The sequence below is a fragment of the Zalophus californianus genome, chromosome 16 (genome assembly GCF_009762305.2).
Source record: "Zalophus californianus isolate mZalCal1 chromosome 16, mZalCal1.pri.v2, whole genome shotgun sequence".
In the NCBI taxonomy this organism is placed as follows: domain Eukaryota; kingdom Metazoa; phylum Chordata; class Mammalia; order Carnivora; family Otariidae; genus Zalophus; species Zalophus californianus.
The window spans coordinates 29,174,576-29,201,348 of NC_045610.1; the positions used below are offsets into that span (position 1 = coordinate 29,174,576).

The 26,773-nt window shown below is 51.2% G+C and overlaps 1 protein-coding gene across 5 annotated transcripts in view; it reads right to left on the reverse strand.

Annotated features, from left to right (window-relative positions):
- The window catches only part of AKAP1 (A-kinase anchoring protein 1), a 37,210-nt gene extending 12,940 nt beyond the window's left edge, over positions 1–24,270 (reverse strand). Inside the window, exons 1-4 of one of the 5 annotated variants that reach the window (XM_027625452.2) lie at positions 11,450–11,657; positions 10,116–10,178; positions 3,676–5,299; positions 1,020–1,153 (exon numbers count right to left, since the gene is read on the reverse strand). In XM_027625452.2, coding sequence (XP_027481253.1) covers positions 1,020–1,153; positions 3,676–5,275 — 1,734 coding nt within the window. In that variant the 5' untranslated portion in view covers positions 5,276–5,299; positions 10,116–10,178; positions 11,450–11,657. Of the gene's footprint in view, positions 1–1,019; positions 1,154–3,675; positions 5,300–10,115; positions 10,182–11,449; positions 11,658–23,925; positions 24,060–24,162 lie in introns of those variants that run through there. The other 4 variants (XM_027625451.2, XM_027625453.2, XM_027625450.2 and 1 more) reach the window with 4 other exon arrangements.
- Positions 24,271–26,773: the final 2,503 nt, after the last annotated feature.

Here is a 26,773-nt window from a genome sequence, read left to right on the forward strand (position 1 = left end):
TAAGAGCTAAGAATGAACGATAAGGCCTCAGCACAGACCTCTGCAGGCAGTGACAAAGCATGAGGCGCCTGGGAGTGGCCCTGCCCGGAAGCTGCCTGCCCATGCCCTTTGCAACCACTGGAAAAGAGGGTACAATGCCTCTCGGGGTCACGGGGGGAGAAAACACCAAGGGAGCCAGCACCCCGGGGTCAAAGCAGCCCACCTGACCCAGAGTTCAAACGAAGCCAAGTCTCCACCACCGGAGGGAGCTAGGTGCCCAGGAGAATTCAGCTGGCCAATTATTTCTGAGCCCCAGCAATAAACATCAAGATCAAGCTAATAAAATTGTTAAGTTAGAACAGCAAGAAGCTCAAAACCACTTCGGTACCCTGGATTTGAAGACTGGTGAAGTAAACTGACATTCACACAATGAATAATGCAGTTAAAATTATATTTTCAAAGCATAACACAGGAAAATTAAATTGTTAAATATTTAAAAGCATTAATTAAAGCAACATCATCTCAGTTTTGTTTAAAAACCACAGGGTGCAAGACGAGAAGAAAACACCCGTCTTCACAGTCACTCCCGGGGGTGAGATTAGAGCAGCTTGTTATTTTCTTCATACATGTCTATACTTTTCAAGCTCTCTGAAATATGGATTTTTGCTGTGCTCAATTATCAAATATACTTTGCGTTGCGGAGCTTTAGAGCAGAGCACGGCGAAGGGACTCCCGCCTGGCCCACGTCCTCAGTCTGGTTTTTGCTAGCATCTCCAAATAGATGGGAGCTCCAGCACACACAAGGAAGCCCCAGGGGGAGAGTGAGTAGCCTGTGAGTTTCAAGGAGACGAGAACAAGTCCCCCCTGAAGGCAGCTGTGGGAGCTCCACGTCGCAGGACGCTCTCTGGGCCCTGGTAGAGTGTGGCCCTCCCTTTCCCTCCAGCCTCTGGCTTGCTCAGGGGCTGCTTCGGGTTTACTGTCCCTCCCCGCTAAGCCCGATGACCCTGGGTCTGAGGGGATGTGGAACTTGCAGCCCTTACCTTGGGCACCTCAATCTCCCAGATGATGAGGTCCACCTTCTTAGGACTGGAGCCTGCTTGGGCGTTCTGGAAACTGTCAGTCTTCCTGGGGCCACAGCAGCCATCCACTGAGTCCATGCTGTTCCCGTCCGAGCCTGCAGGGGAGGAAGCAGCATGCACAGACACCCAGACACCAGCCAAGAGCAGTCAAAAACGCAGCACTTCCAAATCCATAATCCCAGGAGGCCCCCGCCCCACACCCCCTCCTCAAGCTTGGCAGGTGACTGTCAACCCGAAATCTAGAAGGCTTAGAACAACCCCAATGAAAGGAGGCCTGGGGGTGTAGATACACCTAATTTTAGCCTGTCACTCACAGCCCCACTTGCTGAACTGGCGGCCACGCCCAGCCACAGCTGCTGGAGCAGAGACAAGTGGTGAGCTGGGAAGGGGGGTCCACAGGGTGGGTGAGCAGGCCAATAGGTCCAATGGTCCCCAGAGCCAGCTATCAGGGCTGGCCTCCACAGAGACCGACCAGTCACAACGGGCCCACGCCCTTCCAACTGCACCAGCCCCTCAAGACCAAGGGACTCTAGTCCCCCACAGCCCCCGACCCTGGCTCATGGACGGTGAACTTCAGTCAAGCAGAGCTAGAAGAGTCCTCCCTTGCTGGCTCATCCGACGGCCCCATTCTTATCCTGCCCCAGGGCCCTACTGGAAGTAGATGAAGGAGGCCCCCTCTCTCTCTGCTTAGGACTGACTTGTGCAACTCTGAATGCTCTTCTGGGCTCATGGTGTGTCTTTACCCCCTGATCAAAAGACTGGGCTGAAGTTCATGCCCCAGACAGAGCAGGAAGCAGGACCCTGGCATCGATGTGGTCTGCTCCACTCCCACTCAAGAGTGTGCCGGAGGGGCTATCCCAGAAAAACGCGGGTCCAGACCAGCTCATGAGGAAGGATTCTACCTTAAATATGGACGACTTAACTGCCAGAAATAGATTGCTCCTGAGATTCTACTAATTAGGTTATTATCCACATGGTTTCTCCAAACCCTGGACATAATCCTTTGCCAAGCAATGCATGTACTGTCTGGATGCAGATTCCGTCCCCAGCTAAGGACAAGTCACCTTCAAAGTAACCTTGTCCCTCAACATCAGGGGCCCCAGCCTCTTCTGGACAGTACAGGACTGGCCGATATGGGTCACCCCAGGGACACCCAGAGGTGGCTCAGACGACGCGGGACTCTAGCAGGCCGCCCTCAAAGCCAGCTTCCTCAGCCGGTGGTCCCCGGGCCCCCCCTGGTTTCAACTTCCTCAGGCACAGGCAGGGCTGTGCACACTCAGGTGCAGATGCCAGGGAGGCAGGAGCCTGTGCTCTGCACGCCGGAGTGCTGAGGGGATGGTACCGCCAGCCTCCCGTCTGTTGTCCCTATACGTCCCGACCATCAGCCTGCTCTCCCGTGAGGCCTCAACTCCAGGCCTTCGCCACACCTGCGTAGCTGCCACGATCCATCTACAGGTGGCACAACATGGCTGATGGGCTTAATTCAGCTGAGGGCCAGCGGATAAAGGGAAACTCCTTCATTCTTAGAAAAATTTTTGTCTACCCATTTTAAGATCTTTAAAAAAAAAACAAAAACAAAAACATTCTAACATCCCCGAAATTTGGATGCATCTTATAGTCTCTGGCCTTCTATGATCATGATCACAATGGTGAGTTTTCTTTCATTTAGAGGTACAGAAATCAGTGGTGTCTTAATTCAACAGCCATCTTAGAGGTGACAAAACTGGTGTGGGATACACACCAGATGCAGCTGGAAGCAGTGAAACTCCCACTAAAGACTCCCAACCTTCCTGGAGTGGAGACAGTAGGGAGTGGCTCCAGGACAAGCAAGTCAGAGACCCCCAAGGGGAATTCACGGCCTCTTTGCAGGAGATAACTGAAAGTACCCCAGGGTGGCTGCGAAACCAGGGTCAGGAGCTGCTGACCTGTATGTGAGCGGTCTGAACTGTCTATGCTGGGGTCAGCACTCGAAACCCCCAGTGGACACTTCGTGACCAAAGTGCCCCTCTTTCCTGGGGACGGAACTGCAGCTGCATAGAAAGTAAATGGCGGAGGCTCTCTGCGGAGGAATAGTGGCGACAAGGCAGGAGAGCGAGAGCCTCCCTCAAGTGTCAAGGCTGTGGCCGCTCTCTGGGCACTTACCCGGTAAGAGCTTCTGGAGAAGGAAGGCAGGTGAAGACATGGGAACAAGCACATGATTAAAAGGAAATAAACCATTGGGAAAAAAAAAAAAGTTCACACCCATTCTTGGGACTTGGGAATTAAAGCTAAGGAGGCCTCTCTGTTACAAACACCTTTAAGAGGTTAGGTTTAAGAGAGGCAAAGAGGCATATGGAGGTTAATCACCAAACCCAACATGGAGCTGGCTCCTTCGGGAAGACTGGGGAGGGTCCTCGGCTGCCGAACCAAGTTATAGCTCCCGCGGCTTTGGGGGGTTCGGGAGAGCCAGCGCTCCGCTGGGCCCCGACTTTCTGCAGGCCAGCTGGGACTCGGAGTTGAAGATCATTACTACTGCAGGAGCAGCAGAGGGAGAGGCAGACCAGCAGCCTTCGCCTACAGGACAAAGGGAGAACCCCCACCCCGTCCTCTAAGCGAGGAACATCCAAGACCCTCCTACCTCCCGAATGATCTGCTTCTGCATCCACGGTCCATCTATCCTCATTCCCCAAGTCTGATAGCTCCCCCTTCAGCACCCCATTGCTGAAGGGTACAGTACTTTCTAGCAGCGGTGGCGGGGAGACGGCCTTGCTCCTGGGGCTTGAGTTGGTGTCTATACACGAGTCTTCAAGCCCCGAAGTGCTGATGGAATCTGAGCACTGCTCAGAGGCCACTGAAGGGGCCTCCTGGCTGGTGTCAGAAGTGCAGGGGATGCATCCGGCATTTTCCACCAGGACTCGGGCTTCATCTAGCGACTCTCCCTGGGGGACGGCTGGAGGTGGGCAAGGCGCCAGGGAGATGTGGTGTGCGGAGTTCTTTGGCTTCCTGTCCTTGGTGGGGCTGGACAGAGGGCTGCTCAGGCAGCTCCTGTAGGTCTTTGGTGGTGGCAGGTCCTCTGCAGGCAGGTGTGGCAAGGGGAGTGTGGCATCTGCGGCGGAGGCTGCCTCTGCCTCCTTGGTGGCTGGAGCAGGCTCCTCAGCATCTTGCCCCGGGGCAGATTTCTGGCAGACCGGCACACAGCTCTCCTCCTGCCCTTGGAGCTGACCAGCTGAAGCCTGATACACCCGATCTGCAATCCTGCCCACGGTGGTGGCCAGCACCTCTTCAGTTGCCTCCAAGATCACTCTGGAGATGATCTGGTAGGCAGCCTGCTCGATCTTCTCATTTTGCTCCACTGTCTCTTGGCCTGGCCCCCCTGTGCCATCTGCGTGGCAGGCTCCGCCGCTGACCCGTGGCACCAGCAGCTCGTCATCCTCCATCAGCTCCGTGTGAGCCGATTCGATGAGGCTGCTCAGCAGCTTCCCCACTGCCTCCTCCTCCTCCTCCGTCTGCGGTGGGCTGACCTTCCCGCTCTCCCCCACTGCTCCCGAGGGAGCGGGGCTGGGCGCCTTGCTGCTGTCCGATTCAGAGTCGGGCTCCGGGGACTGCACACCCTCTTCCAGCACGCCTTCTCCTGACGCTGCGTCACCGGTGCCTTCGGTCCCCCCCGTCTCTCTTGGCTTCTCTTGGGGGGCCGCAGCCTGGCCCTGCCAGCCCCCCCCTCCCGTCGCACTGAACGGGGACTCTCGCTTGCACACCTCGGCCACTTCGTGGGCAAAAGGAACACTCTTTGGGGTCGGGAGGGGACACTCTGGAGGAACGGACCCAGCTTCATCACCCGTTAGGGCTAGTTCCACCTTTGCACTGTCATCTCTGCGTGTTCCTGGTCGAAATCTCGTGTCCGTGGTGTTAGGAAGGCTGCCTGAGGACTCGGACCTGCGACAGGTTGGATGTGGCCGCAGCAAGGCTGGGGGCTCTGCGGGAGGCTTGCTCACGGTAGACGGCTCCTTTTCCGCCAGCAGTCCGACGTTGGGGGGCGTGGACACTACTCCAGGACAGAGGTTCTCCCTGGGGCGTGGCTCTCTGATGGTACAGCCAGCCCTCAGCTCCATAGCGCTGGCCTCCACCTGTCTGTCCTGGCTGCTGACATGCCTTTTACGAGAGAAAAACCACCACCAGCCGAGGACTGCTAGCATTCCAGGCAATGCCAAGGGGAAAAGTGAACGGAACTGGATGGCCATCCTGGAGGCCTAAAGAAATTACACCTGGAGAGGAGGAGAGAGAGGGATGCTATGAGAGCCAAGTAGGGGGACCCTGATGACACTGCACAAGAAAGACAACCAGCTGCTCTCTCTCCCCTTCCCTGCCCCTCGAAGGGGCACCCCTCCCCTTGCTCGTCCCCAGAGCGTGACCCACTGGAGGCGGGTGGGCAGGGAGACAAGCCCCCTTTTGCTCCCTCATCCGTGCACACTCCCTTGAAACAAGATGAGCCTTCTCTTGGACCCAAATCCCTTCCTTCATCACTTCTCAATGCCAAATTCCATGCTGCCCCAAGGGGATAGTGTGTTTAGCGTTTTAGTTCTCTAAACTCCCAGAACACTTATCTTATTCAGGTGACATTGGAGTTTTTTGTTTGTTTTTAAGAGCGAGAGTGCGCAGGGGAGAGGGAGAGGGAGAGAGAATCTCAGACTCCCCGCTGAGTGCAGAGCCCAACGTGGGGCTCAATTGCACAACCCTGAGAGTTCACGACCTGAGCCAAAATCAAGTCAGACGCTTAACCGACTGAACCACCCAGGCGCCCCGACATTGGAGTATATTTAAAGACCCGTGAAACCACACGTATGTATGTCCCTCACATTACCCACAAAACCGTAAGTCAATCAAACAGTTATGCGGCAAGAAAGCACTGGAACAAAGGAGGAGTAAGAATTCAAAAGGATGAGGGGGAGGCTCCAAGCTGAGGGACCAGCAAAACATACAGTGGCAAGGAACTGGTCATGCTTTCAGAATCAAGTTGCTCAGTGGACTCAGTGAGGGTTCTGGGGCCTCCCTGTGGAGTCTGGACTTTATCCTGTAGGCAGCAGAGAGCCAGCGGAGGTCTGCGAGGCCCACGCACCAAACCGTGTTCCCAGGTGATCCTGAGAGCAGGAGGGAGAGCATTATCAATCGACAGGAACCTGGACACCTAAGTCAATTGGATCCGGGCCAGGAGACACACTAAAGGGCCAGGAGCAGGCAGCAGACACGTAAAGGAGATAAGAACCTCAGTTTTCTTCCTCCTAAGCTGGGGACACAGCTCATAAAGCATGGTTGGTACGAGGATTAGTTGAGATATGTATTAAGTGCTATGCAAAGCTGGGTTAGCTCTCTTTAGAGGTCTGTGACAGACTTATTTTAGAATGCTTATAATTCAGTACCTCCCATGCCAGTAAATTTTATTCTGTCTGCAAAAATCACAAGCCTTCTTAAAACCAAAAATCCTCCACTGATATGGTGAATTATACCTTAATCTGGGTTTGTGCTTTATTATGCTTAATTTGGATTTATGCTTCCACTGGGAACCAATGCTCTAGGACTCTGCTTCTCAGAGGGCGGTCTACGGTCCAGAAGCACTGAGCATCACCTGGGAACCTGCTAGAAATACAGCCCCATCCCAGACCTACTAAATCACAAGCTGCATTTTAAAAAGACCCCCAGGGGATTCACAAACACATTAGAGTTAGTGAAGAACACTGGGAAACATGTTCTGCCCCAAAGTGAGGGGGTGGGGAAAGCTATAAACCTTCTTCCTAATATCTGAAAGTGAATCCGTGGGACTGGAAAATATCAAGCAGAGCTAAGCAGTGGCCAGGCTCAGAAGATCCTATCAATCCCTCTAGGCAAAAAGTTTGATGACACTCCTCACAACTTTAAATTCAAACACAGAACCTCACTAGATGCTTTCCCTTGTATCACTTAATCCTCAACCACCTGGTCTGGAATGTATTGCCATCATCAAGGTTAAAATAGCTCAAGGTCGGCAGGGTGCCTGGTGGCTCAGTCAGTTAAGCATTCCACTTAATCTCAGCTCAGGTCTCGATCTCAGGGTCCTGAGCTCAAGCCCTGAGCTGGGCTCCATGTTGGGCATGAAGTCTGCTTAAATTAAAACAACAAAAAAAAAAACCCTCAAGATCAGAGCACCTGGCTGGCTCAGTCAGTGGCGCATGCGACTCTTGATCTTGGGGTCACGAGTTTGAGCCCCAAGTTGGGTGTAGATATTACTTAAATACTTAAAAAAGAAAAAAAAAAGCTCAAGGTCATACAGCCAAGGACCCGAACTTGGGTTCTATTCCACATAAGTGATAGAGAAGTAGGCTGATCTCACGTACAGACATGGAAAAACTGCCGTGACACAGAAAATAAAAGCTGTAGACCACCATACATGGAATGTCTATGTCCACATAATCCTACTGAAAAACCAGGAGGGATACATGCCAAGCCTTTCAGTTGTGGGAGAGGAGGACAGTTTTGCACATTGATCCTGTATCCTACAACCTTACCGACCTCATTTATTACTTCCAGTAGTTTTTTTTTCTTATCTGCTAATATAAGATAAAAATCTCTTCCCTTTGGGGAGATTTAAACTTCTCTCTCAGTGGTTCTCCAACTTAGTGGCACATAGCATCACTTGGGAAGCTTTTAAAATCCCAAGGCCAAGGTGGCACCCAAATCAATTAAATCATAATCTCTGAGGGCGAGACCAAGGTACCAGGTTTTTTGGTTTGTTTGGTTGGGGGCGGGGGGAGTTGTTTAAGATTTTTCTATTTTTTAAGTAATCTCTATACCCAACATTGGGCTCGAACTCACAACCCAAGACCAAGAGTCACACGTTCCACTGACTGAGCCAGCCAGGTGCCCCAACCCAGGTGATGCCAATGTACACTCAAGTTGGAGAATCACTTTCCCAGAACAATGTGCACAAACCCCAAGAAGTGGTAGATTACATTAGGGTCTTTGCTTTGTATTCAATGTATTCCGCATAAAAATAAAATCTGAAAGGAACAGAGGCTTTGGGGAAAGGGTGCTCTCAGGATAAGGCAGTATGCCTGTGACATGGCCTACAGTCAGATCAGTCCCACCCAACAGGTGACCTGCAACAGTAAGTGTGGCTGCATCTCAACCTGGGTTCTCCTCTTGCCAATTTAGATTCTGATTCCCTACTAACTAGACAATCTCATTTCAGCAGGGTTTATAGTTATGATTCCCATGGTCTTCCAGCAATTCTCTGATCTCAGGAACAAGATTCCATGCAATGGGGCAGAGGAAGATAAAGACTCCTAGGGCTTAACAACCCATAGAGGGCAGTCTCCTGTTTTACACACCAAGAGCCCAAGGCCAAACTCAAATTGAGGTGTGTAAGGAGGGAGCTGCTACCCAAGATACAAACTGCCTCTCACCCCCTTGGTACTAGAAGTTGATCCTAAGGGTCCAGCAGCTGACCCCCGTTTCACCTCTGGAGATTCCAGGAACCGGCTGTAAGGCAGAGGCCCACACTCAAGCATACCCTCCCAGCCTGGCTTTGGTCCTGTACCCTAGTGGATCCACACTACAACCCACACCCTGCCCCCGCCCTGTGTCACTGTCCCCCAGCCCCCCCACTTCGTCCCTTCTTCTCCCGGACCTAGTTCACACCGAGCACAGGACCAGTCACCTGGGGCCACAACACTGCTCTGCAGCTTGTCAGGATACCTCTACCCCCCGCCTAACCCTCCCCACCCCGGCCCACTTGTTCCCCAGGGATGGAGGCTCTGAGCCCCCAAACCCACCCTCCACAGCCCTCTAAAGACAATCATCAGCTGTAGCTACATGGCTAATTACAGCTCAGGAAACAGTTTCGGCACCATTTCCAAGGCAGATGCCTCCTGCTGTTGTGGCACGAGGACCCCTGCGAAAGTATTTAACACGGGTACCCTGACATGGCATCACCCAACCCAGGGAATACTGAATGCCCCCCCGGACCCCCAGTGCCCACCACTCCGCGCTCAGACTAGAGCTGCAGAGTCAGGAGAAGGACCCCTGCTCCTCCCGGGAAAGCCCTTCCGCCATGGGGACCTTTGGGGGCAGGAACTGCCCGACTCAAGTGCTCCCACAAATTGAGAGAAGAGGTATGAGATCCCCGGACAGCAGAGGGGGTGCTTTGTTTTTTTCCTTGCTACCTGGGGGCTGTGATTAGAGATATTAGCCATCGCCACCAAGAACAGAGCCAAGAGCCAAGAGCCCATAGGGTCAGCAGCTGCCCCATCCAAAGGAGCCTCGGGGGGTCTCACTGAAGGCACCGCTGCCTGGAAGCACTGCTCAGGGAGCGCCAGGTGACTTAAGCCCCCACATCCCCCCAGTCATGAGAAGTCCCTCACTTCCTCAGCCCTTCACTTCCAAGGGTCTTACCGGAGCCAATCTCACCTCAAACAGACTTCTTGTGAATCAGGAGGGTGCCATTTTCCCTGCTTTACATTGTCTGATAGGCCTAGACAGGTGCTCTAAGAGGCCCCAACCTTTCCTGAATCCTCAGACAGGGCGGCCTTCACCTGTGCATCCACACATAGGCCCACATGCCCACCTTCCTTCTCTGGGAACAGACTCTCGAGTTACTCTCTTTGCCCTGGTTTTTAGGTTGTTGTTTCCTGTAAAAAACCTGAACTTCAAGATATAAGTGGCATTTAACACCGTTGGTCTAAAAGCCTTCACACTCACAAGCTAATTGAAGGCAGCCACTTCCCCCAAGGACCTCCCCCTCCCGAGGCCCCAGACACTCAGGCAAGCCAGAGAAAAGCCCTGCAGAAGGATGCAGAGCCCTGCCTGAGGGTTGGTGGGGAGGAGACGTGGCTATTTTGAATCTGCTGGAATAGCTGCCTGCTTATTTTTAGCAGGCCCATTTGCCCAGGAATAGACGCATGCTGGCTGGCTGTCCAGTGGTCGCAGAGAGCGGAAGGCAGGCACGTGCCGCGGCCCCACAAAGCCTTAGGTTCACCTGCTCTGTCCAGGTTCTAAAAGGATTCTTCTCCTTTCTCCCAGAGGAACCTGCGGCTTCTCAGAAAAGCTTACCTCTGGAGAATGGCCTCACTCCCAGCACCAATGACGAACCCAGTTACTGCAGTCTAGAGCCTTCTGCTAAACAAGAAAACAAATTTCTGGGAACAGTACAAACAGTGTTGGTCCCAGTGACTAAGCCCATTTGGCTGCAGTTATTGTGGGAAAAAAAGAGCTGCATATAATTAATTGATGGGAAAGTTGATCATAACAACAAGCACTTAGGAGCGAAGTGGCTATCAAGTCCACTGTGGACTTGGGCCTGGTCAATGAAGTCACATTGACTCAGCATTCTGAATGGACTTTTATACACCCCCCCCTTCAAGTGGAAATTTGATTATTTCCATTATTCCACGGTTATGTGTTCACATTACATCAAAGACTATCCCCAGGTGTTCAAGATACTCCCATCTCCAGAATGCCCAGCCCGTCAAGTTGTTGCTGAGGGGCTTTTCCCCTTGCAGGGGGGTCTTCAAAGGAGAGGAAACAGCTACATGATGCAGAACGTTTAGCACTTGCTGCCACTGCATTCAGGAACAGCAGCAGGCTGCGGGCCAGGCCAAGGTCCCCCTCCCATTCCACCCCCACCAGTCCGCTGGAGGAAGACCATACACAGAGGTCTGTGCAAGACCACAAGAGGGCCTCCTGGTTTCCAGAGGATGCGTTTACCTGGTTTCTCATCCGGTTGAGGTACACACATACATTCACTCATGTAATAATTTACACATAAATATGTTTAAGATGCTGCAAGAAAAAAAGATTCCGTCCACCAGAAGCTCATAACGCATACTGAAGAATCTGTGTATGTCTTGCTCTCTCACACACACACCTGCACCAAGCTGAGCCCAATTTCAGAAGCAGGCAAACAGAACCCAAAGAAGCCTGTCCCAGAGGCAGCCAGAATTTGCTCAGGTTGAAAGCGTGGGTTAATGACATAAATTAAGGTTCTAAACCCAAGCTGCCTTCGGGGGTAGAAGGGAGCGGCAAGTCCCAGAGCAGAGCAGAGCAGGACAAGTCCTGGGAGCCGAGGCTGAAAAGCTGGTAGGGGGCCAGACAAAAGGAGTGTGACCTTTACTGTCAAGGCAATGGGGGCAAGTGGCAGCAGTTGAAACACGGCCAAAGCAGAGCAGGTCACAAGAGGCAAAGGCCCGGGTGATCTCCAAGTGGCAACTAGAGTCCAATATTGGCGGCTACTTACTCACTTGAAATGTGACCCGTGTAACTTTTTATTTAATATTAATTTAAATTTAAATAGCCACATTCAAAGACAGCGAAGTCCTAGAGGGTGTTCCGAGCAGACGGGAAACAAACACAAGAGCTGGGTAAATGCTGTGACAGCCAGGGCCTACCTTGTTGGGTGGTGTCTGGTGCTGCCCCTGAGGGTGGAGGACGATGGTAAGCTGGGCCACTCGCCCTCAGCAGCATGGCTGGGGCCCAGGAATCAGAGTGCTGGAGCCATGCCTCAGGGATGTAGGTCTCAGCCCAGCCCTGATGGTCAAACAGTTGTCACCTTCATCTGTAGGGGGCCTGTGTGGGCTGTGACTCACGCTGGCTGGCACCCTAAAGATTCCAAATTAGCTCACAGTGGGGCTGTGAGGTCCTGCCCCATACTGTCCTTCATTGTGTCCACACCCTTCATTGTGATGGCCCCACAGAGCAGCCAGGTGAGCTCTTCTCAGCCCCACTCCCTGTTCTCAGCAGATCAGCTGTCTGAAAGTCACAGACCACTTCCTGGGCTGCTCTCCAGGAAGCTGGAGGCTTAACCCAGTACCGTCTGGGTGCCGGTACCGTCTGGGTGGGAGCACTTGCTCAGTGAAGCCTTCTCCAGCCAAAATGGAGACCCAGAGCCCAATCCCAGGAGCTCCAGGTAAGAAGAGCCAGAAGCAAAAAATCCCCTCTCTGGACATGGTCCCAAGTTAAGAGATGTTTAAACTAACTCCCAGTTTGGAAAACTTGGTAAAAACTCCATACAAAGGTGACATGCCCAGACTGCCTTGCTCTGCTGACCAAATATCTGGCAGATCCAGTCTCATTAGGTTTCAAATGATTAAAAAAAAAAAAGGCGGGGGGGGTGTCAGTATTTTCTACAAAGGTCTTCCCATTGTTTTGTCTGGCGGGTAGGAATGTGGTTTTCAAAGTTTCTGTGGTTTTCAAAAACTTTAAACAACGATGTCACCTCCATCCTGTCCCTTGCCCCAGCGCGTGGCAACCAGACCGCTTTACCAGTAAATTCCGACGGATTTCTGAGGACAGTGATAAAGCAGGTACCAAGGAAGTGTTCCTAGGTACACAGTGTTCCCACCCATGACCACAGAAGACTACCCAAGACTGCCCCAAAGATAGGAAGTTGTGCTCTGACAACAAGCATCCCCCAAAAAGCTAATGAAGACGACACACTCCTTCAGAAGGAATCAGAAAGGATGGTGTGAGGCAAGCAGCCCTTCACGCCACCACCTCAGGTGAACAGAGTCACAGGTGCGACACCGATTTTCCAAATGGCAGAGAGTGGAATACGACCAACTCAGAAATCACATAAAGGCCTAAGGTAATTTCTATCCAACAAATCTTGAGGAGCACCTACAGGTACAAAGCACAGCAGAACACAGAAATGAAACAGACAGAACGTCCTTTCGAGGCACTTTCAAGTCTCAACAGTTTCTTTTGGGGCCAAAAAAAAAACCAATGACCTTCTTCAATGGGCCTGTTGGTACCATCCTCTGCCACTGACCAATGGACAATTTTGGTCCAAGAGTCAGGCAAGTATCCTGGCTGGGGTGGGGGACAAACAGGAATCAGGCTGCCAGTTTCCACAGATTAGAATGTTCTAATGTCCTGGGGTGGAGAGGTTGTTAGCTTGAATGCCAGCACCGTGAGAGCCAAGAGGGCTTGGGTTGTCCCATTCAATATGCAGATTTTCGTTCCATACCCATTTCCTCGGCACCTGATGCCCAAATCCAGACCCCTCTCATTTAACTATTCCATAAAGTGAAACCAGATACTCTGCTGGCAGGGTGAAAGGCTTGCAGGCGCCTCCTTGTCTTTGCTGACTTCCCACCAAGTCTTGGGCCACACCCCAAACCCATGCCTTCAGAAGGACTTGTCCTTGTCTGTTAGGACCAAGTCAGCCTGCTTCTTGTTGGCTGCTTACCCTCCCCCGCTTTTTCTCAGCAAGCTCCTAAAAGATGGACTCCACCAAGACAAGGGGGTAAACCAAGAAAGGAGGGGGCACCCATGCACAAAGCAACACCAAAGAAGGGAAGCATGGAGTCCCAGGATGAAGGGGAAGCAGAGCAAGGGAGGGGGGTGCTTCCCAGGAGCAGCACGAACAGCTGAGCACCTGCTGTGTTGAGCACAATGAGGCGCTCTGAGAGTAACTGCTGAGGCACAGTGAAGAGCTGGAGATGGCATGAGACACAGACAACGGAGTGAAAGAAATACAGGGCGGGGGGGGCCACGAGGAAGGAAATATGGAAAACCAAGAACTTTGAGGCCATAAGCAATATTTACAGCATAATATACATTCTCAGCAGCTTGACCAGAAGTTGTGCTAGCTACCTGCCCGTGTCAAGAAGATGAGGGGAGGAAAAAAGTGTAGGAATGAGCCAAGTCCTTACCTTCCAGAGTAGAAAAACAAATCAGGTAACATTAAAAAAAAAAAAAAAAAAAAGCAGGCAGGCAAGCAAGGAAAAGCATCCCACTTAGTAATACAGACGTAAATGGCAGGGAGGACAGCCTAGAAGAACTGAGGGCGGCTGCCTCTAGAGGAGAGGACTGGTCGGGGAAAGGGCTGTTCTTTCAAAGAACAACTGTGTATAACTTGTGTATCAACTCTTTCTACCAGCAGTGCTTTGATAGAACAAAAAGTATATTCTTGGGTGCCTGGGTGGCTCAATCAGTTAAGCGTCTGCTTTCACCCTCAAGTCATGATCTCAGGGTCCTGGGAGGGAGCCCCGCATTGGGCTCCCTGCTCAGCAGGGAGTTTCCTCCCTCTCCCTCTGCTGCTCCCCCTACTTGTGCTCCCTCTCTCGCTCCAATAAATTAAAAAAAAAAAAATACATTCTTAACTATTAAATAGCAAGAGATGCTCTATTACCACAGAGTTTTAGGATTCTTGTTAACCAGTATAATATGTAGTGAGTGTCAACTCATCTACGTACAAACATGTAATGCTTTTGTTTTCTAGTAACTGAAGTCAATTCTGCTTCAGAGCCCCCCAACTGCCCTGCTGACCTAACAGTAGTAATCACAAAGAGCAGAGGCTTATTGATGGTAAGAGCCTTTCAAGCCAAGGCACTGGGTCTCCCCACCCCACTGAGGGCTAACCAGCATCAGGTAGCAGGACCCCTCAGGGCTAGTCATTTAATAAAGATTTTAATTCCCACTGTGAGCCAGGTTCCACCAGAGAGGGGGCTGAGGTGGTGGAAAGAGCCCTCAGAAAGCAGAGATAGCGGGAGGGGTAGGGAGTCACATTTCAGAGAAGACACTGTGAAGATACAGCAACCCAACGGCATAAACTTGCAGCCTCTCAAAAGGTATTCAGAGAACTGAGCCTAGGCACCCCTTTTACATAACGAGTTAACTATACTCCTGTGCATCTGGAAGGGTACTCATTGAGTTAGTCACTCAGTCATGTGTTTAGAGGGGGAACCCAGGTTGAGAAGAGCTGGTGAAGTGTACCTGGGAGAGAGGGAGCCTCAGACAGAATGGCCAGGGAACGCCTCTCCAAAGGTGGCAGCAGGGCTGGAACACTGAGGAGGAGCCGTGCCAAGATCTAGGAGGCCAGGGAAAGGAGAGGGGGAGAAAGTTCCAGGCAGGGAGAACATGTGCCAAAGTACTAAGGCAGGAACAAACTTGGCTGACTCAAGCGACAGCAACAAGGGGGGAGGTGAAGATGAGGCTGAAGGGCTGCTGCCATAGAAATCGCTCCCCACCATCACCGAGCCGAAGCCCTGCTGAAGGTCAAGAACCCAGAGGGACAGGTTCACCCAACTTCCTCCAGAGAGGAGAACGGACTTGCCCAAAGAGACAAGGGGCTGTAGTTTTGTTTCTTTTTTCTTTTTTTTTAATTTTTTGAGTGATGCAGTTTTGAATTTTATTTTTTTAAGAATATTCATTTATTTGAGAGAGAGTATGAGGGGAAGTAAAGGGCAGAGGGAGAAGCAGACTCCCCGCCGAGCAAGGAGCCCGATGTGGGGCTCAATCCCAGGACTCTGGGATCATGACCTGAGCCGAAGGCAGACGCTTAACCAACTGAGCCACCCAGGTGCCCCTTAAATTTTATTTTTAAAGTTTTATTTAAGTAATCTCTACACCCAACATGGGGCTCGAACTCATGACCCTGAGATCAAGTTGCATGCTCTTCCAGCTGACCCAGCCAGGTGCCCCTGTAATTTCTTAATTAATAAACAGAAGCAAATTCTGGAATCTATTTCAGAAATAGGGTGCTTCTCTGGCTGGTAGACCAGCAGGTACACACTACGTGAGTCCAATAGGGGCTCACTTTCTACTTGGAGTTCTCAGCAAATGCATTTGCCAGGAAGCCCCGCAGTCACACCACTCATTAATTAGCCTTGGAGCCAATCTGAGGCCCTTACTCTAGCCCCCCACCCTCTCAGATGAATCTGTTCCAAGAAGGCAGTCCAGCCCCAGGGAGCAGATGGGAATGGATGTGCATGCATGCATGTGTGTGTGTGTGTGTGTGTGCGCGCGCACACACACACACACACACACACACACACACACACACACACCCTTGCTACTTCTTTGAATCAGACTTTGCAAAAACAACCTCAGTCTCCAGCCAACATAAACCATAGGCAACAGAGGGCCTTATACGGCTCGAAGGTTTCTTAATCAGAAAAAGATGGGCTGGAGTTGGCAGCTCCAAGTTAGAGGAAGGAAGGAACAGAAAAAAGGGGGAGAAGACAGGATGGTGGTGAGGAGCGGAATTCATCAAACTCCTTCATATCTCTTCAGCTTCAGTGACCCCCCCCCCCCGCCCCGTGAGAACTCCTAGTAAGGGGCATGGCTCTTACCACCTCTCGATTTTGTTTTCGTTTTTAAGCCAGAGGATGCCAGTAATCAGGCTACCAACAAAACCACAGTTTTACAGAATTTTTAGTACCTGTGTGAAGGCCTGCTCTTGAGTCGGGTGACTTCCCATGAAAATGGGATAATGTGATTTCCAGAGAAATTGGCCGCTAGGGCAACAAGAGGTCCTAAAACTAGGGCGTTTCCTGGCTCCTGGGCTGCCTGTATTAGGGACCTGCCTGGCCCAGGAGGCAGGACTGGGCCTCTGCCACAGATCCAGAATAGAAAAGGCAGCCCCAGGGACCTCTTAGGCAGCCACCGCCCCCCACACACACCCCATGAGAGTTTCTAGGGTGACTTTATTCTCCTTCCTCCCGACTGGGAGATAGCAGTAGCGTCCGCACCAGGACCTGCTTGCATGCTGAAACCACATGTACTTGGCCTTCCTAAAGGATGCCACCTGCTAAGAATAGCGCACAGAGAAGCTTGGCTGGGTGGGCCTCACCAAAGTCAAAGGACAAAGCAGGGAGGTTATTCTCAGCACAGCCTTTTCTCACCAGAGCTCAAGGCACATCAGGGTGCAGGCCTCCTTCCAAGGCTGCTCGGCAAGTCTCTCCTGCTCCTTTCTCTGTGGAGGGACAGGATGGAGGTCTACGGTCCCAGGCCAAGGCTGGAGAAGGGGTAGGGGTGGCAGGGCAGTGTGCTGAGGGCTGGGCTTGACCAGATCTGTGCCTCCCCCAGCAGAGACAGATCAAGCTACTCCCAGGCAACAGCCCGTTGAGGGCTCGGGGATGGGTCTCATGACCTCCATGTGAGGTCTGACAGGCTGCATTATTATGAGCCAAGGAATGAGGGACTTGAGGTTGTCTTTTCAACCAGGTGACTGAGCTACACCAGAGTCTGCAGAGCCCGTTTCCAGGCCCTAAGGCACAGCTGTCTTACAAGGCCTACAAGGCTGTCTTAGTCACAGTCATTATTTGTGCTGCTCAAAGGCACTGGAAAGTTGCATAATTTGGAGCTAAAACATGACTCTGGAAAGACAAGTGTTAGAGCAGGATCCTGAACTTCAGTTTCGCGTAAAATGAAAACATCCTGTAAAATGGATTACTAATACCTCCACAGGAGGGTAATGAGGATGATGACTCAAAACACCGAAGAGCTTGACTGTGGGATATATCATTTCGATCTTTTAAAAACCCAGTTTCATTTTCCAGATGAGGATGGAAGGATAACAGGGCAGTAAGAAAGAAACTGTCTCTAAGCAAGCAGCTAGAGAGAGAACCCTCATCTAAGTACAAAGCAGCCCTGCGTCCTGGGGTCCGCTTAGTTTACTCAGGGCCTCAGCTCCCTCATGCAAAGAAGAAATACTTTACCTTGTAGGGTTAAGATAAAATAAAAAGGGAACACAGCTGACTCTTGAACACGGGTTTGAACTGCATGGGTCTGCTTGTATGCAGATTTTGGGACACAGTACATTACTGTAAATGTTTTATCTTCCTTATGATTTTCTTGACATTTTTTCTCTAGCTTACTTTTTTGTAAGAATACAGTACAGGGGCGCCTGGGTAGATCAGTCGTTGGGCGTCTGCCTTCGACTCAGCTCATGATCCCAGGGTCCTGGGATCGAGCCCTGCATCTGGCTCCCTGCTCAGCGGGAAGCCTGCTTCTCCCTCTCCCACCCCCTCTGCTTCTGTTCCCTCCCTCTCCCACTGTGTGTGTCTCAAAAAATAAATAAAATCTTAAAAAAAAATACAGAATAGAACACACATAACATACAAAATATGTGTTCATTGACTACTATGTTCCCATAAGGCTTCTAGTTGGCGTCAGGCTGTTAGTTCAGTTTCTGGGGAGTCAAAAATTATACGTGGATTTTTTTTTTTTTTTTACTGCACAGGAAGGGACGGGGAGAAGGTGGGGGTGCAGGCTGGTTCCCCTAACCCCCACGTTGTTCAAGGGTCAACTATAGTTTGGGGGGGAAGACCCTCCTAAGATGCCAGGTATACAGCAGGTGCTTAACAGGTACCTGTTATGCATCCTATGCTGGCTGGCTCCAACACAAGAGAGCTTTCACATTATATGCCAGTCAAGCAGGGTTCAAACTAGGCATGCCCAGGACTAGGTGAGGGGGTATCTGGAAATAAAGCTCACTCCCCAAAGCTAGCCCCACATCAACACTTCAAGACCACCACTGTGGCCCAACTCTTCACAACGCCTTCATAAAAACAGGCCTCCTGGGGCGCCTGGGTGGCTCAGTCGGTTGAGCGGCTGCCTTCAGCTCAGGTCATGATCCCGGGGTCCTGGAATCGAGCCCCACATCCGGCTCCCTGCTCAGCGGAGAGCCTGCTTCTCCCTCTCCCTCTGCCTGCCACTCTGCCTACTTGTGCTCTCTCTCTGTCCCCCCCAAAAAAAAAAATAGGCCTCCTAACACCCAGATGGACTGGAGGGGCAGAATGAAAAGGACGCTTGTTTGTAAGGTGTCTGCAAATCTGGTTCAGCATTGGTCTCACAGTGGGATCCTACAGGAAGTCATCAGGTGGATGAGTGAAGGACCAAGCAGCAAATCTGCTAACATCTGAAGACCAAGGACAGTAGCCTTAGACAACCAGCAAAGGCCTTTAAGATGATAAGTAAGTTTTCAAACCAAAACAGCTTTCCGAGGGCTTAGCATCTGCCCCTCCTGCTTCAGTGCTCCCATCCCCAGACTCCTCACCATGCTCCTCTCTAGAACCATTTCTTAATTGGTCACTGCCCTCCAAACTGGCAAACCAGAACTTGCTTCTTAACATGCCATAGATAGAGCTGATAAATAATTGTCACCAAAGCTGTGGGTTGGTGGACTCTAGAGGACTAAGCCCAAACATGGGATGCCTTACAAGGTGAGACAATTAAGCTTTTACAGTTGGACCAAAGCTAAGACCAGTGCTGTCCAACTAGAACCTTCTGTGATGGTGAAAAATGTTCTAAGCCTGCACTGTCCAGTACTGGCCACATGAAGATACTGAGCACTTGAAATGAGACTAATGTCACCAAGGAATGGATTTTTAAATTGTATTTAATGCTTAAAAGTTTTATTTTTTTTAAAGATTTTATTTATTTGACAGCACAAGCAGGGGGAGCAGCAGAGAGAGAGGGAGAAGCAGACTCCCCACTGAGCAAGGAGCCCGATGTAGGACTAGATCCCAGGACCCTGGGACCACGACCTGAGCCAAAGGCAGACGCTTAACCAACTGAGCCACCCACGTGCCCCTAATGCTTAAGTTTAAATTGAACCAGACACACTAGTTGCTACCCTATAGGATAAGGCAGCTCTAGACCCTCTCCCTTAAGGATAGATTTAGGAGATAAGAATAGAGAGATAATAAAAAAATAAGGGGTGCCTGACTGGATCAGTCAGAGGAGCATGCCACTCTTGATCTCGGGGTCGGGAGTTCAAGTCCCATGTTGGGTGTAGTGATTACTTAAATAAATTAAAAACTTAAAAAATATTTAGCACTGTAGCATCTCAGGGCTAAGAGAACTTGAGATGCACTTAAAACAGTGGACTGTGGCATTTTGTTTTAGTCTTTGACTTACACTATCCACAGAGCCATGCTTCCTAGCCCAAACACACCCCTCCCCATACACAGCCCTGCAGGCAACTCCACCCTGCAGCAGCCCAGAGGCACTCTAAGGAGCAGAATCTGAACACCTTTGATTGATGTTAACCAACCCTCCTTCTACCAGCTGAAGAAACTGAGACCCCAGAAGGGTTTAGAACCACTGCCAGGTTTCAGCCCTGAAAACTGGGCTTACCCCCCAAACCAGGGCTCTTGCCAGCTAAACCCAGCATGGAAACAAGCCTCATTCATGAGCCCTCAGCACTGTACATTTTTACTTCCACGACTCACCTGAGGCTCTGCTTTGTTACTGAATGTTTGGGCCTCAGTAACACCGGGCTGAGTGAAGGCAGGCTGCCAGTATTACCAGATGGGGACAGAATGTTTACTATCAATTGCTGCAAACTACCAAACTGAGCTGTAGAAATATCCAAACGGCCAGGAATCGGACAGAACGAAGACCATTTAGTAGGAGGAAAAGTAAAGAGGACACCTTGAAAGCTACTTATTACTGAAGGCCAGTCTTCAAAATGCTGCATAACATACACTCCTTCACTGCAACAATCTGCTTAGAAAGCAACAGAAAGATTAGGAGAAAAGCCCACGGATTTGACTATTCCTTCTTCTCACCAAAGCTCTCCAGAGGACCTAGTTAAAGCACAATGCCATACTTGTCAGTATCTCTGCCCCTCAATTTGTATTTATATTAGCCATTGAAACAATCCCGATTGACCTCCAGCAGTCACCCTCCTCAATTGTACTCAGAGGTGTGAGAATTAAAGGATCAGGAAGGTATTTGCTTGTAACTCTCCCAGCACAAGACTGTAACTGTCAAGGAAAAGGCATCCTCTAAAATTATAGTTCCCACATCCCCACCAGCTACCTCTCCAGCCAGACTCTGTCCCACTCAAAACACCGTCACTGATCCTGTTTTCCACAGCCCAAGTATAAAATCGGGTACTGGAGCCAGGAGAGCTGCTCCGTGGAGTGCCACATACAATGGGTACTTAATGTTAAATGATCATAAAGGTGAAATCTGCATGAGGCATTACACCAGAAAGGGCTGTGGAAAAAAGAACTTGCCTTAGAAAGCCAAGTTTAGGATTTAAATACATCCCACGCAGATTAGCAACTCGGTAGGAGAGGATTTCAGCAGGACAAGAGGCCCAGAGGACCCCTGCCTCCCCGGAGCAGAGGAAAACAGAATGGCAAACAGAAGGTGGTTAACTCATACACAAAACTGACTTCCTCACAACAGCACAACAGACCAAGCTACAGAGAGGTCCTCTCACTCTAGACTCACAGGGAAGATCAGGAAGGAGTGGCCTGGGGAGAATGGGCTGGAAGGCACAAGCTGGCCAGGCACATGGGGTGCCCACTCCTCAAAACCCTGAAACGTGCACTCGACCAAATCATGTTGTTGCAGGCTAGAGCCAGGAGGCTGGGAGCAGTGTGGGGAAACCAATTTGCTTTCTTTCCAACCAAGTTTCCAGGTCAGAGGCTAGGGGGAGGGTTATTTTTAATAAAATCCAAATCACTCAAGTGATTCAAGAGAAACTTAACGTTAATCTCAGAGATTCTTTAGGAGGAGGAAAAAAGCAACGCTTGAACAGCCATCATGAACCAGGCACAGTGCCCAGTCTAAAATATAATCTCAATCTGTCTTTAGGATGAGAGGAACACTGTAAAGGCTAAAACTAGCCTTCACCCACAAACGATGGCTATGGCCAGGCCTGGGTCCAAAGCAGCACAAATAATTTAGATTACCAGCTAGAGCAAAACAAACTGCTTTAAAATATTGATACTCAGCAATCTCACACTGGAGCCACAGCCACCTGGCACCTGAGCAGGCCCCTTTGACAACACACACCCATGTGCTCACCCTGCAGTAGCCAAGGGTTGATGTACTTCCTACAAAGAGCTGGGAGGAGGAAAGGATATTCATACAAAAGGCTCCAGCGACTCAGAAGTCTCACTCAAGGGCTTAGATGGGATCAGTTCTCTGCAAATTTTGGGCCATCACCTAGCAATATGTATGACAAAGGAGCCAGCTTAATCCAGGTAGGCATTGAAGCTTCAGTGATTTGCATAACTGTAGGATCAAAAGGCCCTCTTCAGTCCTGGAGCCATATTTTGTCTGAAAATACACCCAGGAATTAATACCCAAAACCCACAAAACTAGTTAGGTGTGAAAGGGTTAAAGTTCAACACAAAAGCTCCCCCACCAAACGTAACTTCCCTGGTTTCCAGTGCTCAGAAAGTTTTTTAAGTTTTATTTTTTAGTAATCTCTACACAATGTGGGACTTGAACTCACAACCCCAAGATCAAGACTCACATGCTGTACCTACTGAGCCAGCCAGGCACCCCTCCGAAAGTCTTAAATAATCAGCAGGTGAACCACTTGAATGCCAGAAACAGAGAAATCTGATAAATGATCAAATCATGCTCCTGCTACCCTCTACTCATTTCTAAGATGCTCTATGCCTTTAAGAGCAAAGGGGATGGGTGGTGCTTACTAAGAGTCCAAGCTTTGCTTTCTGAATAGAATTTAAAAAAAAAAAAAAGAAAAACTAATTTGGGAAGCACTTGGTTACAACACAGTAAGGTTACTAGTTGCCAGAATTAACAGCTTTTTGTGAATGGTGTTCTTTGATCAGTAATTGCGACAAAGGAGGGAGGGGGGAGAGGGATAGCAAACCAACAAATATGACCGTACCAGGTGTCCAGCAGCCCAAATTTCCCGGCAGGAGATAAATTTAAACACAAAGTAGCCTGCACTTCAATAGGGAAAAGATAGCTCGCTTAATCTAATTGCTCTGCCCGTATGCCCTACCCGGCTTGAGCGGCCTCCACTTTACACCTGGAGTGAAGAGCACCGGGTTTCTGTTAGCGGCGGCCAAGCGGGAGGAAGGCACCCGCCAACCCGGGCATCCCTGCAGGAGAGGAAGATCTCAAAACCCCCAGGGCTTCCAGCAGTCCCGGGTCGGTTCGGCACCGCCCACCATCAACAGCGCCTTTCCTTCCCTAAGCCTCCCTAGGAGGGGGATAGGGAGGGACTATACCCTAGGGCACAATGGAACTGGTGGAAGCCTGACTCCGAGGCGTTCAGACCACGTCTTCCCAAACACATTTTGACCCATAACCCCGAAACTAGCGTGGTCCCTCCACACCACGGACCCGGGGGGGGGGGGGGCGGGGTGCAGGCGGAGTGTGACACGTGACCCACGCGCCCCGAAGCATGAAGTCAGCGGGCACAACGGGCAGGACAGCCTCCACCTCTCCCGACACCCTTGAAGGGTCTGCAAATGCTAATCCTCTCGAGAAACACCCAGCCTTTGACCTCAGGACCCTAACTCGGCTCAAAAGGTCCCTGCCCCCGAAACAGGGTTCCAATCACCACCATGTCCTAGCCATCCTTCGAGTTCGGCAAACCAAGCCTCTTTCCCAGGTTCGCCGCAATGAACTCCCGGGGGCTAGGCTACCTGCACGGGCTTGCCACCGCTGGGCCTAGGTGGGGAGCAACCCAGCGCGAGCTAAAAGGGGCCCAGAAGTTGAGTAAGGTTCCTGAAGTGACCATTTCAACTCTAGCCCTTCAGGAGGAAGAAAGGGGTGCCCGCGGGCCTCGGGACACCTCCTCGCCCTCACGAGCACCTGGCCCTGCCCACAGCCCGCCCCGCCGCCGCCTCTCCCGGGTCAGACTTGGCTACACACGACCTTTGAAAAGTAAACGCGTGTGGGGTTGGGCGACCTTGGGTGGGACACGCTCGGGTCTGTCTCACGGGAGCGTGTGCGCGCTCGGGGAAAGTTAAGCCGCAGAGGGGTGCCCCGGGCGCCGCGTCCTCGCCTCCCCCGCCCCAGAGGGCTGTGACGCGCGTAGGGGGCACCACGCGGCCGCAGACCATGGCCCCAGCCGCGTACACGCGACCTGTCAGCGAGAGCCCGCTGGCAGACAACCCTGGCGGGGGAGGACGAGGGGGCGCGCAGGCGACGGCAGCGAAAGGGCCTGCTTGACAGCAGGCGGCGGGCCGGAGCCCCTCCGCACGCGCTCGGCGTCCGCAGCCTCCCGCCTCCGGGACACCTGGAGCGCACGTCGCACACCGCACCTGCACCCTAGACTCGCCAGCGCCCGACGGCGCCGCCCTCGGGGGCCTGGCAGGTGGTCCTCGGGCCAGCAGCCCCGGCGGCCCCAACTCACCAGGTCCTCGGCGACAGTCGGGATGCAGAGTCCTCGCCCGCCGCCGCCCCCCCCCCCCGGCCCCCGGGCCCAGCAGCCCAGCAGCCCAGCCCCGCTGCGCCGCGGCCGCTCCCCCACGTGCTTGCCCAGGCCGGAGGAACACAGAGACATTAAATACTGAGGACGCGCAGCTACGTGCCCGCTGCGCGACGCAACGCTCCGCCCCCCGCCCTGGTGCCCCCGCACCGCCCCACTCACCTGCGCGTGCGCGCCGCCTGCCGCTCCCGCCCGCGCTTCTCCCAGCTGCGCCAGAGAGGGCGCGGTCTGAAGCGCTCCGCCAACATCCCGCAGCCACCGCCCGCAGCCTGGTCTCGCTCGGGCTCTCGCGAGAGGAGCTGTAATCTCGGCGGGGTTGGGGAGAGCGGCCTGGCTGCAGCCGGGGAGACGTCGCGGAATCTCAAAGGTCTACCCGTCTACCCCGCGAGCGCAGCGTGGGGTCCCCTGCCTCGGCTTTGGGCCGTCTCCCTGCGTCAGTTAGGCCATCTGCGTGCCTTGTCGCGGACAGCGCCCTGGAAAAGGCGGAGGGGCCGGTGAGGGGCAGGGCTCCCCTTGCTCCCCCGGAACTCTCAGTACCTTGTAATGCATAATCAGGTGGCCATTAATAATTTTTCAATAATGACTGCATAATAGGGAGTACCTGGCACTACTCAAATGCAACTTTTTTTGCCCATTTTCACATTCGGTGATGTTGAACTAAAACAAACACTTTCTTCTAAATGGGTTTGGGTTTTGGAAAAATCCCTGCGAAGAGGTGGTCACCATGAGTCACTAACTCTGCCAGGAAACGGGAAAATAAATTGCCCCCAGACAAGTGAACAGGATGGGGTCGCAGTTGGCTAGGCCCGTCCTCAGTCTTAAGAAATAGGGACGTTAACTAAACATTTGGGCAAATAGATCATGCTAACCACTAACCATTCCTTGGGAAAACGCGTCATCCTCATTAGTGACCAAAATGCAAATTTAAATGACAATGAGATACCATTTACTATTGAGGTTTAAGTATATATTCGTGTGTGTGTATATATATATATGAATCCCAATTGCATGCTGCGATTAGTGCTATGAAGGAAACAAAGAGGAAGTTAAACTAGGGAAGAAATAGCAAAGTTCTATGGTTCCAAAGGCATAAAATAAAACTTAAACTGAAATCTAATGGTTGAGAAGGAGCCAGCCTTGCAAATAGTGTTTGGGAATAAGGATTAGGAAGTATTCCCAGCAGAGGCAACCACACAGGCAAAAGGAGGAAACAGCTTCTGGTGAACTAGAAGATCAGTGCGGATGGAATACAGTAGGGGTTGGGAGCAGTGCTGGAAAAAGAAGGTTGCAGAGGGAAGAAGATTGTGGGGAGAGGGTAAGAGAACTAGACCACCTTATAAACCATAGTAAAGCTTGGGTTTTATTCTACTCTGTTCAGCCCCAAAGCCAAGCATGTTTCCACCTCAGGATCTTTGCACTGGCTTTTTCCTCCAACTGGAATATTCTGCAGAACCTTGCAGACTTCACTTACCTCTTTCAAGTCCTTTGCTCAATGGTCATCTACTCAGTCTCAGTGAAACTTTCCCTGTTCTCCCTATTTAAAATTGTAATGACACACACACGCGCACACACGCACACACTTCTCTGTCCCTCACCCCTTCTTTATTTTTCTTCATAGCACTTATCACTATCTACAGTCTATATACTTCATTTATTCACAAGAGCTGATATTATTGAAGGCACTCAGTAAAAAAGGTGTTTAATGAATGAACGGGAAGCCATTAAAAAAGGTTAAGTAGAGAGTAATACTAGGGGCACCTAGGTGGCTCAGTGTTAAGCATCTGACTCTTGATCTCAGCTCAGGTCTTGATCTCAGGGTCATGAGTTCAAGCCCTGCATTGGGTGTGGAGCCTACTTAAAAAGAGAGAGCGAGAGATACAATATAACTTCTGTTTTGTTTTGTTTTTTAAAGATTTTATTTATTTATTTGACAGAGAGAGACACAGCAAGAGAAGGAACACAAGCAGGGGAGTGGGAGAGGGAGAAGCAGGCTTCCCACAGAGCAGGGAGCCCGATGCGGGGCTCGATCCTAGGACTCTTGGATCATGACCTGAGCTGAAGGCAGACGCTTAACGAATGAGCCACCCAGGCACCCCATAACTTCTGTTTTTAAAGGGAGCTGAAGCTGCTACGGAAAGAATGGATTAGAAGACGACCAGTACAGAAGCAGGGAGACCAGAAGAGAGACTGCTACAATGGGCCAGATGAGAAATGGTACTGGCCTGAGCTAAGAGTCATGGCAGTGGGTATGCAGAGACTGCTTTGGACACAAGATATATTTTGGAAGAAGTACCAACAAGACTACTTCACTCAGGGGCGCCTGGGTGGCTCAGTCGTTAAGCATCTGCCTTCAGCTCAGGTCATGATCCAAGAGTCCTAGGATCGAGCCCCGCATCGGGCTCCCTGCTCGGCGGGAAGCCTGCTTCTCCCTCTCCCACTCCCCCTGCTTGTGTTCCCTCTCTCACTGTCTCTCTCTCTCTCTCTCTGTCAAATAAATAAATAAAATCTTAAAAAAAAAAAAAAGACTACTTCACTCAATGTTGTTGCGGGCAAGAAAAAGGGAACAATGAACAATGCTTCCTCTGGCTTGAATCACTGTTAAATGGGGTACAATTTATTGAGATGAAGGAAGATGGGGCAGTGAATCATTAGTTTCATTTGGGACCCCCTACATATATAGAGTTTTGTGACATTCGAGTGCAAATAAGTAGTTAAGTTGTATGTGCAAGTCTGGAGGTCAGAGAAGTGGCCCACGTTGGAGATACAAATGTGT